This window comes from Staurois parvus, unplaced genomic scaffold, assembly GCF_062004578.1.
Source record: "Staurois parvus isolate SC_StPar_1 unplaced genomic scaffold, SC_StPar_1.0 ptg000491l, whole genome shotgun sequence".
Lineage (NCBI taxonomy): Eukaryota > Metazoa > Chordata > Amphibia > Anura > Ranidae > Staurois > Staurois parvus.
The window spans coordinates 1,283,936-1,302,170 of NW_028318287.1; the positions used below are offsets into that span (position 1 = coordinate 1,283,936).

General features: G+C 41.8%; 1 protein-coding gene across 10 annotated transcripts in view; it reads left to right on the forward strand.

Moving 5' to 3' along the window:
* The window catches only part of NFIA (nuclear factor I A), a 535,857-nt gene that overhangs the window by 433,150 nt on the left and 84,472 nt on the right, over window positions 1-18,235 (forward strand). For 8 of the 10 annotated variants that reach the window (XM_089689685.1, XM_089689684.1, XM_089689680.1 and 5 more), the window contains one exon: window positions 1,200-1,328. The exons of the other annotated variants lie outside the window; for them this stretch is intronic. In XM_089689685.1, the coding sequence (XP_089545811.1) occupies window positions 1,200-1,328 (129 nt within the window). The remainder of the gene's footprint in view (window positions 1-1,199; window positions 1,329-18,235) is intronic. 10 annotated transcript variants of the gene reach the window in all.

Sequence of the window (18,235 nt, forward strand, 5' to 3'; positions counted from 1 at the left end):
TTGGATGCAACAGTAATACTGCCTCTAACCACTATATCATGGAGGCCAGGGTTCAGTGTACATATCTAGATCAGTGTAAATGCTTCCCAGAACTTCCAGCTGTCCAGCATACATAGTTTTGCTGCACGCAAGGGAACAGACTGGACTGAGCTGTGTCACCACTGGAGAGATGACACCATGTCTTTTTTTAAGTAATGGAAAATACAAAATGTTACAGTTGACACTGGAACAGGAACAGAGAGTAGGTCTTCCAATGGGGACATTTGTTCCTGAGACAACTGTATAAGAGAGGATATTCCTCACTTTGAAGATATTATCCTCTGACACTTGATGGGGGTTTTAACCATTGCCTACTCTAGGCAAAAAATAAAGTTATGGCTTTAGACTTTAAGTCAGTAATATATGTGTACATATACTAAGCTCATGCACTCACAAGGACATCTCACTGAAACACAAGAACATCGGAAAATGATTAGTTTCATCACAATGTAAACACAAAATGTTCTTTTCTTTCCTGTCATCTTGCTCACCATACAAACTGACAATTAACCTTCTGCTAATGTACTAATTATCCTTGCTTCTAGTATTTTGTTGTCTTTTTTTCTTCCCCCCCCCCCCCCCAAAGGTCTATTTAGTGATACTCAACCTTTGCTCTCTTAAAACCTATTCCTCAACTAGAATCACAGGCTTCAGATGACCTTCAAGGCCAAATTATGAAAAACCAAAATGTGTTTTTATATCCCAGAAATAGAAAGTTTATAGGTTGCTAGTTAGAACAGTGTGATATAAGAATTTGCTATATCTAAATTAATTTAAGGCCCTTCATCTTTGCTATCAAACCTGTGTAAATTCAGTCTTGAAAATGGTCCCTTTGGGTTTTGAGAAGGTCAGACAGCTCAGAAAAGGTTTCTAGACCAGGAAGCGCCTGGTCTTGAGCTCCAGTCTAGAGAGTACAGGTCGGCCGTGTTTGCTAAAGACACAGGTCATCCATGTTTGTAGCACACGGGTTGGACATTTTTGCTGAAGGCATGGGTCAGCCATATTTGTAGAGGGCACAGATCGGCCATGTTTGCTAAGGGCGTCGCATAAGGTTGAGTATCGCTGAATGGATCTTGCTTCGGCAGCCACGTTCACAATGCATAGGCTGTGGTTCCATGACTTAGCATTATTAAATTGCACTTATCAATCATTCTTGCCAGGAATGCCATCGCCTACTACCTTAAAGAAGTCAGAGAAGTCTGGTTTCAGCAGTCCTTCTCCTTCGCAGACCTCTTCCCTTGGAACGGCGTTTACACAGCATCATCGACCTGTCATTACAGGACCCAGAGGTGAGGCCTTATCTGAGGAGCCCCCCTCCCCCACCTAATTTTGACAAGGTTTGCGCTGTGTTAGCGTCCTCAGATTTAGATTTAAGTAGGTGCTTTAAAATCAGTCCTTTGATTTGTACATGATCTGTGCTTCCAGTCTCCATTTTGTTCTTGACGTTACTGAAATCAACCATGTGAGTAAGCACCACCTTGCGTTCCTCTTATTTGTGCTGAGTTTTAACTTCCCTGAGATTGAATTCATTGGCAATAATAACTATTGGGTATACTTTGTTCATATAAAATACAAGTTTGTGGTTATTTCACTGTTCTTGCTATTTTTGTTTTCTTATATTGATTTTATTTTCAAAATCATTACAATGCCATTACAGGTAAAAAAGGTTCTAACTGTTCTTTTTTGCAATGTATGAACTTGACTGGATGGCAGTTCCAACAATTCATATTTATGTAAGTGTGTGTCCTCAATGTGGTTCTCATCCACTCTAGTGTAATATAATTCAATCCACGTATTAGTCATTGTCTGCTATCTGAAATTTTGGAAGAAGTGGGAGACATTTAAAATGTCTCTTGGGCATGCATTGAAGGACTGGGTGATATTTGAGTGCTGTTACTAGGAGGACATGACAAGTATTCCCAACACTGAAAGTGCTCATTATTGCAGATGGTGGAAAACCCACGAGCAACCAAATATTTATAATTTCCCTTTTCTTTTGAGGAAATTGAACAAAATGTTCACCTTTACATACACTTGTTGATTAGAGTCCAGGAGGACATTCCAGTCAGTCACTGTCCACTAATCTCATTGAAACATCTGCCATTGTTTAGTAGCCCCATATCATGGGCAAAAGTCTGATGGCTAGCTTGGAACAGTTTGCAGGACCAAGCATATGTGCTCATGTTGAGAGGTTCTTTTGACATTTGGATTAGTTGCTGATATAGATGATGGTCTGCGGTTGACCAGAATATGAGGAATGGTAATTCATAATCTTAAACTTTTTGAATGGCCATAAAAGCTAATAAATGCTTATTACTGCCAGCAGAGAAAACAACAAGAGCGGGAAATCGTCTGTGATCAATTAGGGACTGCTTCCTCCCACCAACATGCTTGCACTTAATTTGGAGAGAACGGTTAAGGCGTGTCCCAGTGTTGTGTGGTTTGAGCAGGGATGGGCCAGTGTCCCATTGCCGTGATTCTGCATGAGAGATCTGACCTTAGATAGTAGACTGTGAGAATGTTTGCATGGTCTAATTTATTTTAGGAACACTTTTAGTCAAAGCACAGATTTCAGAGGTAGAAGAAGTTAATAAGCCTCTAGATCAGTGGTTCTCAACCTGTGGGTCGCGACCCCTTTGGGGGTCAAACGACTCTTTCACAGGGGTCCCCTAAGACCATCAGAAAACACATATTTCCGATGTGTAAAGAGCAGCTACTGTGTAGAAAGCAGCTGCTGTGTTGAAAGCAGCAGTATTGGAGGTAAAATGACACTCATGAATTATAATTACTGGGTAAATAATTTTATGGTTGGGGGTCACCACAACATGAGGAACTGTATTAAAGGGTCATGGCATTAGGCAGGTTGAGAACCACTGCTCTAGATTATGGTAGAACAGTTTTGTTTTACAATTTCCAAAAGGCTAATTTGAGACATGGGGATTTCAGAGCATATTTGGGTCTGTACTGGTCTGCTGTTAGTGTTGTCCTTAAAATACACAGCAAAAGGGAGAATCCCAAAACCCAATGGTGGTAAATACTATAACAAGAAATTGAGGTTTCTAGAAAATTTATCCTTCAGTAAATGAACGTCTGCAGACCATGTTTAAAACATTTGGTACCAAATATGCATAAAATGATTGGTATGTTTATTACTGATTTTTACTTGACTGTCTGGCATGAAGAGGTTCATGGTACTCTCTACAGCAGGTCTATGATGCCAAAATTCAGTACATATGTGGATTTGACCTATTATTGATTCTCAACTAGAGATATTCCCCCAATGGCCACTGCGCTCACATTGCAAAACATCATGGCTTCCACCTCATGCTTATAATTTAAACCGGCTGGACCTTTTATCATTTAAGCAATGTCTGAGCTCCAGACAAGTGACTTTGCCTCAGCTGAGATGATGTCATCAGTCTGCCGCAGGCAGAAGGAAGCATTTTCTCAGTAAGGTGTCCCAGAATAAAGACGCACTTCTCAATGATCAGCACAGTCATGTAGGGCTGTGTATTGTGCACAGGTTATGGACTGCTGCATCGGCACCATGGGGCATCACGGCTGCTATGTACAGAGGGGTGCCAAGAATATTTAGAATTAGTACCCCCTTTCATTTTTTATAAAAAGGTGAACTTACCTTTTACCTAGCATGCATGAAAAATGGAAAAATGTATCTAAAGCTATGAATGCTGACAAATAGGAACCATTACCCTGGGTGTCCAATATTCTTATAGCCAACCTCAAGTAGTGAAGTCTTCAGTGCAGCAAGGGTCATTTTTTTCCTCTCTTCTCTACCTTGCCACTTCCCTTTCCCAGGGTTACTTGTCATGTGCCTCAGTTAAATAATGATTTACATATGACATTTCCTGTAATTAGTATAGGAAAAAAATTTCTTAGTTTAATCCATTCATTTTAACAGAACTTTTATAAGTATATTCAACCGCAGTTGGATTCTGAAAACACATTTTAATTAATATTCATTATGTCCTTTTAGAACATGCAGAGCTAACTATTTTTAGTTGCCCCATTCTCCCCATACATCTAAAAACATATATGAGGATTTTATGAAGATCTGAATAATTAATTTAAAAAATTGTCTCTAGAGCAAACATACTGTGATGGAAGTTAATAGTGTTGTCCATAAAGATTCAGTAGTTATTAATGTTTGATCTGCACACAAAAAAGCAATCTGATCAATTTATAGATAGATAGATAGATAGATAGATAGATAGATAGATAGATAGATATGAATAGATAGATAGATAGATAGATAGATATGAATAGATAGATAGATAGATAGATAGATAGATAGATAGATAGATAGATAGATGATCGATATGGATAGATAGATAGATGATAGATATGGATAGATAGATGATAGATATGGATAGATAGATAGATTGATAGATTGATATAGATAGATAGATAGATAGATGATCGATATGGATAGATAGATAGATAGATAGATAGATAGATAGATAGATATGGATAGATAGATAGATTGATAGATTGATAGATATGAATAGATAGATAGATTGATATGAATAGATAGAAAGATAGATATGAATAGATAGATAGATTGCTATGAATAGATAGATTGCTATGAATAGATAGATAGATATAGATAGATAGATAGATAGATAGATAGATAGATAGATAGATAGATATGAATAGATAGATAGATTGATATGAATAGATAGATAGATAGATAGATAGATAGATAGATAGATAGATAGATAGATATGAATAGATAGATAGATAGATAGATAGATATGAATAGATAGATAGATTGCTATGAATAGATAGATAGATTGCTATAGATAGATAGATAGATAGATAGATAGATAGATAGCACTTTGATGTCCATTCACTCTACAGACTTTCCTCCAAAATCTATCTGGTCCTCCTTTGACATCATTCTGAAACTACTAATTGTCAAGGTAGAAAAGGTCAAGAAAAAGGTGGGCTTCTGTCCCATTTTGAATGCTGGCGCTGCCCTGAACGCCACCTGCACTGGACTAGCATCTTTCAATTTCATGGTGCTGACAGCCCGCTCACTTGTCAATACATGATGCCATGCAGAAATACTATGCTCAGCGTGGCACCCCTGATGGACCCAGACAGCATTCCAGAGTGCTGTGGAACCCCTGTTGAAATATGCTGGTCTAATCCAGCACCTCTAATGAACATGTTCCAGCACTTAAAATCATGACAGTTGTTCCACACTCTTTTTAAAAAAAAATGTGTTTGGCCAAAGCTACACTATAAAGTACTCATAGACTAGAAATGACAAGATCTTACATCCATTATTTAGTCATAGACACCACTAGCCAGTTGCGGAGGGAATAGCAATCAGGCGGCTCCCTCTAAGAAGCCCTGGTTTTGATGCAGTGGTATCTGGGAGAGCTCAGACTATATTGATATGCCCAACTGGCCCTCTGATGCATAAATGCATAAAGGAACTTTTAGAAATCAGCATGTCTGTGAAGGTTCTCATTTATCATGGTCATGATATGTCTAGTAGCAGTTGGTCACATTCAACTGGACTTGTTCTGTAATGTTGAAGATGTTTCATAGCTGATTGCCAATTTGTGAAGGTTCTCATCTATTCAGGTCTTGGTATATCTAGAAGTAGTTGGACACATTCAGCTGGACGTGTTCTGTAATGCTGAATATGTTTTGTAGTTTCTCCAAGCCACTTCTTCAGTTTTATTGAGTGTCAGGAACATATCCACACCAGTTTCAGGGTATGCACCCCAAAATGATTGCCAGTATATCTGTGGAGATTCTCATCTATCCAGGTCATGGTGTATCTAATAGTAGTTGGTCGCTTTCAACTGGACTTGTGTAATGTTGAAGTTTTGTAGTTTCTCCAAGCCACTTCTTCATTTCTAATGAATGTCAGGTACATTCTCTTACCAGTTTCATGGTTTACACAAAAAAATGATAGCCAATATGTGAAGGTTCTCATCTCCTCAGGTCTTGGTAAATCTAGTAGTAATTTGTCACATTCAACTGGACTTGTTCTGTAATGCTGAAGACATTTTGTATTTTGTCCAAGCCACTTCTTCAGTTCCAAAAGTGTTAGGAACATATCCAAACCAGTTTCAGGGTATGCACCACAAAATGATTGCCAGTATACTTGTGGATGTTCTCACCTATCCAGGTCATGGTGTATCTAGTAGTAGTTGGTCACATTCATTTGAATTTGTTCTGTAGTATTGTAGATGTTTCGTAGCTTATCTAAGCCACGTCTTCTATTCTAATGAGTGTCAGGAACATTTCCGCAACAGTTTCATGGTTTACACCCCAAAATGATTGCTAATATGTAAAGGTTCTCATCTCGTCAGGTCTTGGTATATCTAGTAGTAGTTGAACACATTCAACTGGACTTGTTCTGTAATTCTGAAGATGTTCGTAGTTTCTCCAAGCCACTTCTTCAGTTCTAATGAGACTCAGGAACATATCCACACCAGTTTCAGGGTATGCACCACAAAATGATTGCCAGTATACTTGTTGAGGTTCTCATCTATCCAGGTCATGGTGTATCTAGTAGTAGTTGGTCGCATTCAACTGGACTTCTTCTGTAACATTGTAGCAGTTTCATAGCTTATCCAAGCCACGTCTTCAGTTCTAATGAGTGTCAAGAACATTCCCACACCAGTTTCAGAGTATGCACCCCAAAATGATTGCTAGAATGTCTGTGAAAGGTTCTTATCCATCCAGGTCATGGTGTATCTACATTCACCTGGACTTGTTCTGAAGTGTTGAAGGTGTTTTGTAGCTCATGAACTGAAGAAGTGGCTTGGAGAAGCCACATTTGAAACATTTTCAAAATTACAAATCAAGTCCATTTGTATGTGACTGACTACTACTAGCTTCAGAAATCAACAAAACCTATAATATATACCCCATTAGCGCTCAGATATTTGTGTACAGATGTATATGCATGGCTAGCACTATCCACATGTTTGGTACATAACAAAACGTAGTGAAAGCATGCATTTTGCACCACTGAATTAAAAAGAAAATATGATGTCATTTCCCTTTCCACCCTTCACTGAGTACAGGGATGGCAGCCCAGGCAGGCACTCATACGTGTATTTTTACATATGTTTATTATTGCTAATGTCATGTTCCAGGTGGAAGTCTGTAAAATGAACAGCGTCTAAGGAGGGCGCACTCTTCAGTGGCCCGGCACATCACAAGAATAACACGCTTTCCCCATATATAGCGGCATATTTCTTCGCTGAGATCGCCGCGTTCGCCTTGAGTAAAGATCCCGAGCAGATGTCTTGTTAGGCAAAGGAAATGAGCTCATTGTTTACACCTTGGACTCAAGTGACTGATTAGCAGAAACGAGAGCTGCACAGAAAAAGAAGGAACTGCCACCTCCCCAAATTTCTGCCCCTATTTTATGGTCCTTCAAAGATGACAGTAATTGGACCTATGCAAGTTATAATTGATGGATTTATACAATTCGTCTGAATAAAGCAGAATAAATTCACACCAGAGGAGCTTACACTCTAATGTCCCCACCACAACTATACACAATGTTATTGTATATTGATATGGCTCCAACATATACCACAGTGCTGTACAAAGAGCATTGAGCCATTCTCGTCTGTCTCTGCACCAGAGGAGCTTACATTCCGATATCTCCACCAGAACCATACACATTGTTAATGTACACTTATATAGCTCTGACATAAACCATAGTGCTGTACAGCGAGCAGTGAGACAGTCACATCAGTGTGTGCACCAGAGGAGCTTGCATTCTGTTGTCTCCATCAGAACCATACACATTGTTATTATACATTTCTAAAGCTTTGACATAATCCAGAGTGCTGTACAGAGACATTCAGTCTCTGCAGAAGAGGAGCTTACACTCTAATGTCTCCGCCACACCCATACATGTTGTTATACAACAGTGGTTCTCAAGCTTCCTAATGCCGCGACCCTTTAATACAGTTCCTCATGTTGTGGTGACCCCCAACCATAATATTATTTACCCAGTAATTATAATTCATGAAGTGTCGTTTTACCTTCAATACTGCTGCTTTCAGCACAGTAGCTGCTTTCTACACAGTAGCTGCTCTTTACACATCAGAAATATGTGTTTTCCAATGGTCTTAGGCGACCCCTGTGAAAAGGTCGTTCGACCCCCAAAGGGGTCGCGACCCACAGGTTGAGAACCACTGTTATACAATAATATAGCTGCAGTGTTGTGCAGAGTATTAAACCATTTGTATCAGCCTCTGAACAGAAAAGCTTACACTCTAATGTCCCACCACAGTCACACACTTATTAGTATACATTTATATAGCTGTTGTGTAGTGATGTACAGACAACACTGATTTAGTCACATCAGTCTGCGCCAGAGGAGCTTACACTCCAATTTTGCAACACAGTCACACACTATTATTATTCACTCATATAGCCCTAACATATATGGCGGTGCTGTACAGATTACACTTTATATTTGTCCCTGCACCAGAAGAACTTACACTCTAATGTCCCACCACAGTCACACACTATTGTTATTTTTATACATTTGTATAGCTATTCTGTAGTGCTGTACAGATAACACTGAGCCAATCACATCAGTCTCCGCACCAGAAGAGCTTACACTCTAATGGCCCCCACAGTGACACTCTAATATTGTTATACATATATATATATACCTCTGACATATACCGTAGTGCTGTACAGGGAACACTGAGCCAATCACATCAGTCTCCACACCAGAGGAGCTTACACTCTAATGGCCCCCACAGTCACACTCTATTATTGTTATACATTTACATACCTCTGACATATACTGCAGTGCTGTACAGGGAACACGGAGCCAATCACATCAGTCTCTGTACCTGAGGAGCTTACACTCTCCCACAGTCGCATATTAACATTCATGTAGCTCTGACATATACCGTGGTGTGGTACGGAACACACTGAACCAATCACATCAGTTTATGCACCAGAGGAGCTTACACTCTAATGTCCCCTCCCCCACAGTCACACATTATTATCCTTCATACAGCTCTGACATATAATGCAGAGCTGTACAGAGAATTCTAAGCCAGGCATATTAGTTTCTGCACCAGTGAAGCTTACACTCTAATGTCCCACCACAGTCACATGCTTTTATTATTATACATTTATATAGCTCTGACATTATTATTATACAGTATTTATATAGCGCTAAAAGGTTTGCTCAGCGCTGTACATTATAGTGGGGGACAGAACATGAGACAATACAGTAACAAGACAAAACACGAGGGGGTCAAGGGCCCTGCTCTTTCCAGTTTACAATCTAGCAATCTAGCATATACCACAGTGCTGTGTAAAGATCACTGAGCCAGTCTGCATAAGAGGAGCTTACACTCTAATGTCCCCATCACAGTCACATATTATTAGCATTCATATAGCTCTGACATATACCATGGTGCTGTACAGAACACACTGAGCCCATCACATCAGTCTCTGAACCAGAGGAGCTTACACTCTAATGTCCCCTCTGCAGTCACACACTGTTATTATTACACATTCATATAGCTCTGACATATACCGCAGTGCTGTACAGAGAATACTAAGCCAGGCATATCAGTCTCTGAACCAAAGGAGCTTACACTCTAATGTCCCCTCTGCAGTCACACACTGTTATTATTACACATTCATATAGCTCTGACATATACCGCAGTGCTGTACAGAGAACACTGAGCCAGTCATATCAGTCTCTGCACCAAAGGAGCTTACACTCTAATGTCCCACCACAGCCACACTTTTATTATTATTATACATTTATATAGCTCTGACATATACCGCGGAGCTGTGTAGAGATCACTGAGCCAGTCTGCATAAGAGGAGCTTACACTTTAATGTCCCCACCACAGTCACATATTAGCATTCATGTAGCTCTGACATATACCGTGGTGCTGTACAGAACACACTGAGCCAATCACATCAGTCTCTGCACCAAAGGAGCTTACACTCTAATATCCCACCACAGTCACACTGTTATTATTATACATTTATATAGCTCTGACATATACCGCAGTGCTGTACAGAGAACATTGAGCTAGTCATATCAGTCTCTGCACCAAAGGAGCTTACACTCTAATATCCCACCACAGTCACACACTATTATTATTATACTGTACATTCATATAGCTCTGACATATACCGCAGTGCTGTACAGAGAATACTAAGCCAGACATATCAGTCTTTGCACCAGAGGAGCTTACACTCTAATATCCCACCACAGTCACACTGTTATTATTATTATACATTTATATAGCTCTGACATATACCGCAGTGCTGTACAGAGAATGCTAAGCCAGGCATATCAGTCTCTGCACCAAAGGAGCTTACACTCTAATACCCCCCCACAGCCACACATTATTACCAGTATTATTTTTATATTTACTCATATCACTCTGACCAGTTGCACAGCTGTATACACAGAACACACCCAGAGGCTTGTGGTGGGCAGAGAGGCAACACAGGGAGCTGCAGTGCTGCATACGCTGAATACTGGTGCCATGGTTGCAGGGAGGAGAAATTGGATGTTCTTGCTGCAAATGAGAATGCAAAGGTTGTCTTTAACAGCTATTGTCTGAACAAAAGTGGAGCTTTCCTTTAAATGTAATGCGGCTTCACTGGAGTTCCACTGTACAGATAGACTTTGCACGGTGCATTTCAGAGAAGTGTCAGTCGGCCCCCCCCACCCTCGTGGCTCTCCCCTAGTGGTGCCTCTTTCTTTATCTGTATGGCATTGCTAGGATCTATATGTCATTTCTCTAGATAAGTCTGTGTTTTCCTTTCTTGGTAAAAGCAGAGTGTGGATAGTGTACAGTGACAGCGGGATTTAATCTGCCCCTCGGTGAAGGCTGAGGCTCTTTCTGCACTTTTCGTCTGATTTCTAAAAAAAAAAATTAAAAATCTGCACGCAGTTTACATCCATACATTATCCTGGATACGTTTAGTGCCCGGTCATACCAGTGCGATTTTCAAATTGAAATCGCATATAATGAATGTGAATGTCAGGGTCTTAACGTGCGATTTGCCGCAGCGCGATTTCTAAAGTAGTTCTTGCATGACTTTTTCTGCAGTTTATTGCGATTTCACATACATAGAATGTAATGGAAATCGCAAGAAATCGTTGAAAATCTTCACAAGTCACAGCAAAGTCTTCAGAAATTGCGCCTGCAATCACGCTGAAATCACACACAAATCGCGCGATTTTAAATTGCAGCGGTGTGACTTATGACAAAGCTTTCCATATGAATGAAATGGACCCTAGATGTAAGATACAATCTGAAATATGGAAATTCATATCCATACCATATCTGCTTCAAACGTGTGCTAAGGCAAATTTTGAAATGTATTATGGACACAAAAACCTTCTTTTAAATATATTAGTGGCCACAAACAATATAAATCCACTTTGTGTGCACCAAATGTCTTTGCAAACCCAGATATTGTCTTGCAAAATTAACAGTGGCATCATCACTGTGCTGTACATAGCCAGTACAGAGAGCAGAGATATGGGAGGGGCCCAGCAGGCCCCACCCACTACAGAAAACTACAGGGGGGCGGAGACAAGACCCTGCACAAGGAGAGAGAGCTGCATTGAGCTGTCTTTATTACAGGAGGTTGCACACTGGATAACTGCACAGATCTGGAAGGGCCCTTTCACACTGATGTGCTTTTTTTTACATAATTACCTTGCAAGAAAAACACAAGAAAAATGTTTCTCTTTAATCCTTAGCGCTTAGTCTATAATCGCCTGAGTTCCCACCTCACCGACAACAACCTCCTTGATCCCCTACAGTCTGGCTTCCGCCCCCTACACTCCACCGAAACCGCCTTACTCAAACTCACCAACGACCTGCTAACCGCCAAAACTAATGGCCACTACTCAGTCCTCCTACTCCTCGACCTCTCCGCAGCTTTCGACAGGGTTGACCACCCCCTCCTCAAAAAAAAACTACACTCTCTTGGCCTCAGAGACTCCGCTCTCTCCTGGCTCTCTTCCTATCACAGCGCTCCTTCAGTGTTACCTATAACGCTGCCACCTCCCCCTCACTCCCCCTCTCTGTTGGGGTCCCTCAGGGCTCTGTCCTCGGCCCCTTCTCTTCTCCATCTACACCTCCTCCCTTGGTGAACTCATACACTCCCTTCAACTACCACCTCTATGCCGATGACACGCAAATCTATCTCTCTACCCCTCACCTCACCCCCTCAGTCTCCGCCCGAATCACGAGCCTACTGAACGACATATCGGATTGGATGTCACTACACTTCCTCAAATTAAACCTTTCCAAAATCGAGCTCCTAGTTTTCCCCCCAGCCCACGCACCCCCCCCTACTGACTTCTCCATCACGACCAACAACACCACCATCAGTCCCACCCCTCACGCCAGGGTACTAGGTGTCATCCTAGACTCCAATCTGTCCTTCCAGCCCCAGGTCCAATCGCTGACAAAATCATGTAGACTTCACCTCCGCAACATCTCCAAAATACGTCCATTCCTAACTTCGGAAACTACTAAGCAACTCATTCACTCCCTTATTATATCTCGACTTGACTACTGTAACTCCCTCCTCACTGGCCTACCTCATCACAGGCTTTCCCCGCTTCAGTCTATCCTGAATACGGCAGCCAGACTCATCCACCTTACCAACCGCTCCGTATTCGCCACCCCCCTCTGCCAATCCCTCCACTGGCTTCCGATTGCCCAACGGATCAAATTCAAAATCCTAACACTGACGTACAAAGCCGTCCACCATACTGCCCCAAACTACATCACCGACCTAATATCGAAAACGTACTCTCCGCTCCTCACAAGACCTCCTACTTTCTAGTTCCCTGATCTCCTCCTCCCATGCCCGTCTCCAGGACGTCTCCAGGGCCTCCCCCATCCTCTGGAACTCCCTACCCCAATCCATCAGACTATCACCTACTCTCCTCACCTTTCGGCGCACCCTGAAAACCCATCTCTTCAGGGAAGCCTACCCTGCCCTCAGCTAATTGCCAATCTCCTCCACTCTTCCTACCACTCCATCCCCCACAACTATTTCCTCCTGTACCACTATCCCCTCCCTCCTAGATTGTAAACTCCAAGGAGCAGGGCCCTCGAACCCCTCGTGTATTGAATTGTATTGTTACTGTACTGTCTCGTGTACTATCTCCCATTGTAATGTACAGCGCTGAGCAAACTGTTGGCGCTATATAAATCCTGTATAATAATAATAACCTATGGGACTCTTTACACCACTGCACTGCCAGTGCGGGGCATTCTGAAAAGTCCTGTATGCTGCATGTTTAGTGCACGTTTCAAAAATGCGCCAAAAATACCGCTCTCCATTAAAATTTATGGAAAATGTGGCAAAAACACACCACGTTTGCATTTTTGGTGCGTTTTTTGAGTCACATGTCCACTTTTCACAGGTGCAGGCAACCAGGAAATCTATCTAAAATGCTTATGTGTTTTTACCGCCATTTTCTACAGAGTAGTATGAAAGCAGGCTATGAAATACATTAAGCGCATCAAGATTATACACAACACTTGTATATAGAAATTATTTGCTGATCCTGGAGTTCAGCTTTAAAAATATTGAACACACAATGAGCTCCTTAATTCATTTTAGCTGGTGATTCTGCCAGCAAGAGCACTTCCTGTCACAGGGGTGACAATGCTGCTTTTAAAGGGCCTCACTGGAGCAGTGTTGTCACCCCTGTGGATTTTTGGGGGTTTTTTCACAATCGATTTTTAATTGAATCCAAGTTAGGCAAGTATACAGTGTGTTGTCAGATCCATGAAGACAAAAAGAAAAATACTTTTGGGAAAGAAAACAGCAAAAAAAGAAAAAAAAATAATATTAGCAATAAGGGGAATCAGACACCATGTGCCAGGAACCACATATAATGATGAAAAGGATTATTATTATTATACAGGATTTATATGGCGTCAACAGTTTATGCAGCACTTTACATCATCAGGGCAGACAGTACAATTACAATACAAATGAATACAGACGGGATCAGAGGGCCCTGCTCCACAGAGCTTACAATCTTACACATCATACAATCAAGAAGGTAAAAAGAAAACGTACTGTTATTGTCAACATACCAATACAGGCGTACCTCGGTTTATGAACATCTCGGTTAACGTATTTTTCGGTTTACGAATGAAAATCCATTGAAAATAACACCTCGGTTTACGAATTTTTTTTGCAATACGAACGGATTAATTGCTTTTCAATGCATTTATGATTTTTTTTAATCATGTCCCTGTACAGTATTTATGCCTTTAAAATGCACTTTATAAAGAGTTTTGAACAGATACAAGACTTTTTTTTTTTACTTTTTTCTGACCTCCGGAACGGATTAATTGGTTTTCAATGCATCCCTATGGGAAACCACGTTTCGCTTTACAAATGTTTCGCAATACGAAAAGTCCTGCAGAAGATAAGAGAGGTGCAGACTCTTAGTGTGTTGGCTCTGGGGAAGAGGCTGAGTCCTCGAAACGCATTAGCCTGTTGGAAGTCCAGGGTTCCATTTTTTGGACTTATATGCAGTGTGGATTGGACACCGGTGTTTAGTGTGATGTGCCTTTCTCCTGTGTGTCCATTGTGAGTACAATGCTTTTTATCCTTTTAATAAATATTTTTTACCATAATGCACTAGGCCGGTGCGCCCTCTTTTTGCTTTCTTTGTATCCAGTGACTTTGGACGACCCCGGTCCGTTGAGGGCAGCAAGGAGTGCATATTCCAGGACATCTGAATTGTTACCATACAAAATAAAAATTATATTATTAATGAATAATAATATTTAGTGCTGCGCTCCCGTGCTAAATTAATTATATAAAAAAAACTTGCAACAGTGATTATCAGTTCATAATCAAACTATATAACAAAAACAATATAATAGCCTTGATGCAAACAATTTCTGTGTTAAATGAACAGTCCTCTTGATAAATCCAAAAACGCGTGTCACCAAATGGGGAAAAACACAGATGAATATTAATATATATTGCGCTCACCTCCAATTTTTGCCTAATATATAAATAGGCAAAAAACACTTTTTGTCCTGACAGGACAGATGAAAACTACTCCTGCTTCAGATCTCCCACTCAGCTGGTTGCACGTTGTTGTATGCTAATGATCCACCTGGTGTCTCTCCACAATGCTGCTTAATAAGATATGGAAGGATTCCTCACTCTCACCTCCAGGGGTCTATTTGTCTATATATCCCCTCCAGAACTCCACATAATGGTATCAAAAAGAAAACGAGAAATAGTGTCTTATCCTTTTAAACATTTTAATAATCAAATGAGCAATTGCACTCACATTAAAAACAATCAAAATGCGCCTGTGATAAATGCCATTGTGTGTGGTCTTCACACTAACAATACTCGCCGTTAGCTGGCCGACAGAACGTGGTGACTTCAGAGCCCCTCCCCTACGTGTTACGCCACAGGGTCATGTGGCTTCATCAGGGGGATATGTTGAATTGTTACCATAACCTTTGCTGAGTCCATCTCCAGCTCAGGAGTACAGAGTTTTATTTTTCTTGGGAGAGTGCATGTGATCAGCACTGCCCAGACAGAGAGTCAGGGGTCCTGTAGCCTCATAGGGCAATCAAGGGAGAACGAAAACTCCTCCTACCAGCTTTAACCACTGCAGGGCTGGACACTGATAGAAGTCGCAAGACTGCTATATATTGCTGAGGAGGAAAGGTATTTAGCAGTTTATATTTACTAAAATAATTGCATTTCCATGTTCTGTGTACTGTGGGAGGCCAGATATATTTTCTTATCGTGTGTATGGGCCTTTAGCAGTCAGAGTACCCATACCAGTGTAGGTTCACTTTAAATAAGTCGTGCAGAATGAATCCACTTTTTTCTTTCTAATTTAAACTATAAAACAACCCAGAACTGATCATAGCACGATGCTAGAATTAATTGTATATACATTGTAACAAGTCATTCTCGCAGCTAATTATTACCCATAAACCATGACCATATCTGTAGAGTAGTGATGTCAGTCCCATAAAGTATTTCTTGTTTCTGGAGCTCGATGATGTCACTTGTGTGTGAGTGCCGCGTCTATGACATAATGTATTACCATCGGATGACATCTGAATTCTAGGATCACCGGAGACAACAAACCTGCCATACTTAATAATATGATACATAATTACAATGTCGTAATAGCAAAACTAGATCCAAATTGGCTTTTATCTTAGCTGCTTTAAGCTAGATTCACACCTTGGCTGTTTCGGGAATGCACGCAAAATGGCGCGCTTTGCCGACAAACCACAGATATCCCCACCAGAACAACTGGAAGCTGTACCTCAGACGGGTTCCTACAAAGTGCCTTTTCTTGTGCTCACATTAACCAACAAGGACCTTGCACCCTGCTGGACGTCCTCCAGCACCGATATGGCACAACCACTACCAAGACAAACCATCAAACAACGGGCAGGAGGGAAGTTTTCCCTGGGAAAACTCTTTTCAGACTGAAAACCACCTGCCACACCCTGTAAGACCACCCCTCGTAGCTCCTCCCACTCCTTCCTTAACTATTTTTGACTCCCCCTTATGCTAATGAGACTCTGCCTCTCCCAACCCCCTTTAACCCCTGTCATGCCGGCCCTTCATTCAGGTCTTCTTTCTTCTTACTCCGGGCCAGAGGCGGACTGACAACACATGGGGCCCCCGGGCAATAGGGGATCATGGGGCCCCTGTGTCCTTGCCCAAACTCAAAAAAGCCTAGGAAAAACGTACCAGGGGCATCTCATGGGGCCCCCTACTGACCCCGGGCCCTCAGGCAGTGCCCGAGTTTCCAAATGGTCAGTCCGCCCCTGCTCCGGGCCTTCCTTTACTTCCTGTCTCGGTGACCACAGAGCACCTCCTAGATGGCAAAGGAGGTATAGAGTCAGAAAATGTATTCCTGCAGACTTGTTACCGGCAGCTTTGGGCACCGATCTTGTATGGAGTAGCTGTCTCCGGGGTGTAGGCTGCTTGTCAGTAGCCAGATCCTCATTTAGGCTGCTTTCACAGTGATCCATGACGGAGTTCCATAGGAATACATTGCCACACGCAGGGGCAGACTGACAACTCATGAGGCCCCCGGGCAATAGGAAATCATGGGGCCCCTGTCCTCGCCCACACTCAAACCACACACAAAAAAGCCTATGAAAGGTATCAGGGGCATCTCATGGGGCCCCCTACAGACCCCAGCCCTCGGGCAGTGCTCGAGAGCCTGAATGGTCAGTCCGCCCCTGGTCACATGTTTTCTTATGGTTTTTTGAACCGAATGTATTCCTATGAAGCTCTTCACACTGATCCGTTGTGTTTTTTAAAATCCTGCTTATTGCATTTGCACCTCCTAATTCAATAGAAAACGCATAAAAAACGCACCTGTGCGGTTTTTTAGTCATGTCCTGTAAAAAAAAACACACTGCAAATGCGGTAAAAACGTATGTGCATTTGCCGCAGATCCGTAGCCTTATGTGCCAGTAAATGTACTTGTTGAAGTCTGCTGCCTGCCAGTGACAAGCTGGTGGCTCCGCGCCGTCCTATAGGTGTCCCAGTGTGCCTGAAGCTCCACGCGGTGGAGATTCCTCCGGGCCGGCTTCACAGGCCTTCCTTTGTTCCATCGCCGCGGACCAGCATTTTTTATATATATATATATATATATTGCGGAATAATTAAACTGCACGTCGCCGTTTTCATTACCAGGCAGGAAAGGCATCATTAGTCTTTCCTCTTTTCATCAATTTTTTGAGAATGTCACCTTGATAAGTAACTTAGTAAAGCACATCTCTGGTCTTTTCAAAATGTACATATATTAAGTTCTGGAGCGCCGTCTGTAAATGAGGCGAAACGCGGGCCATTCTGAAGGCACGCGGAACAAAATGACCAATAATGCGCAATTTTTGTCCCCGGGTGCTTAGGCAGGCAGTTACATAGTTTGGGTGAAAAATGACTCCGTTCCGTCAAGTTTGGCCTTTTGTGACTTCTGCGTTGGCCTGGAGGAACGCAGAACGGCCTCTCTGCTGCCGACTCCTGATACATTTCACAAGTGTTTTCCTAATCCCGAGTACGGCAATCAGTTCCTTCCCTGAACCGTTGTATACAGTACATGATGCTGGACTCCAACCTTCCCTTTACAGACTTTTCTCCT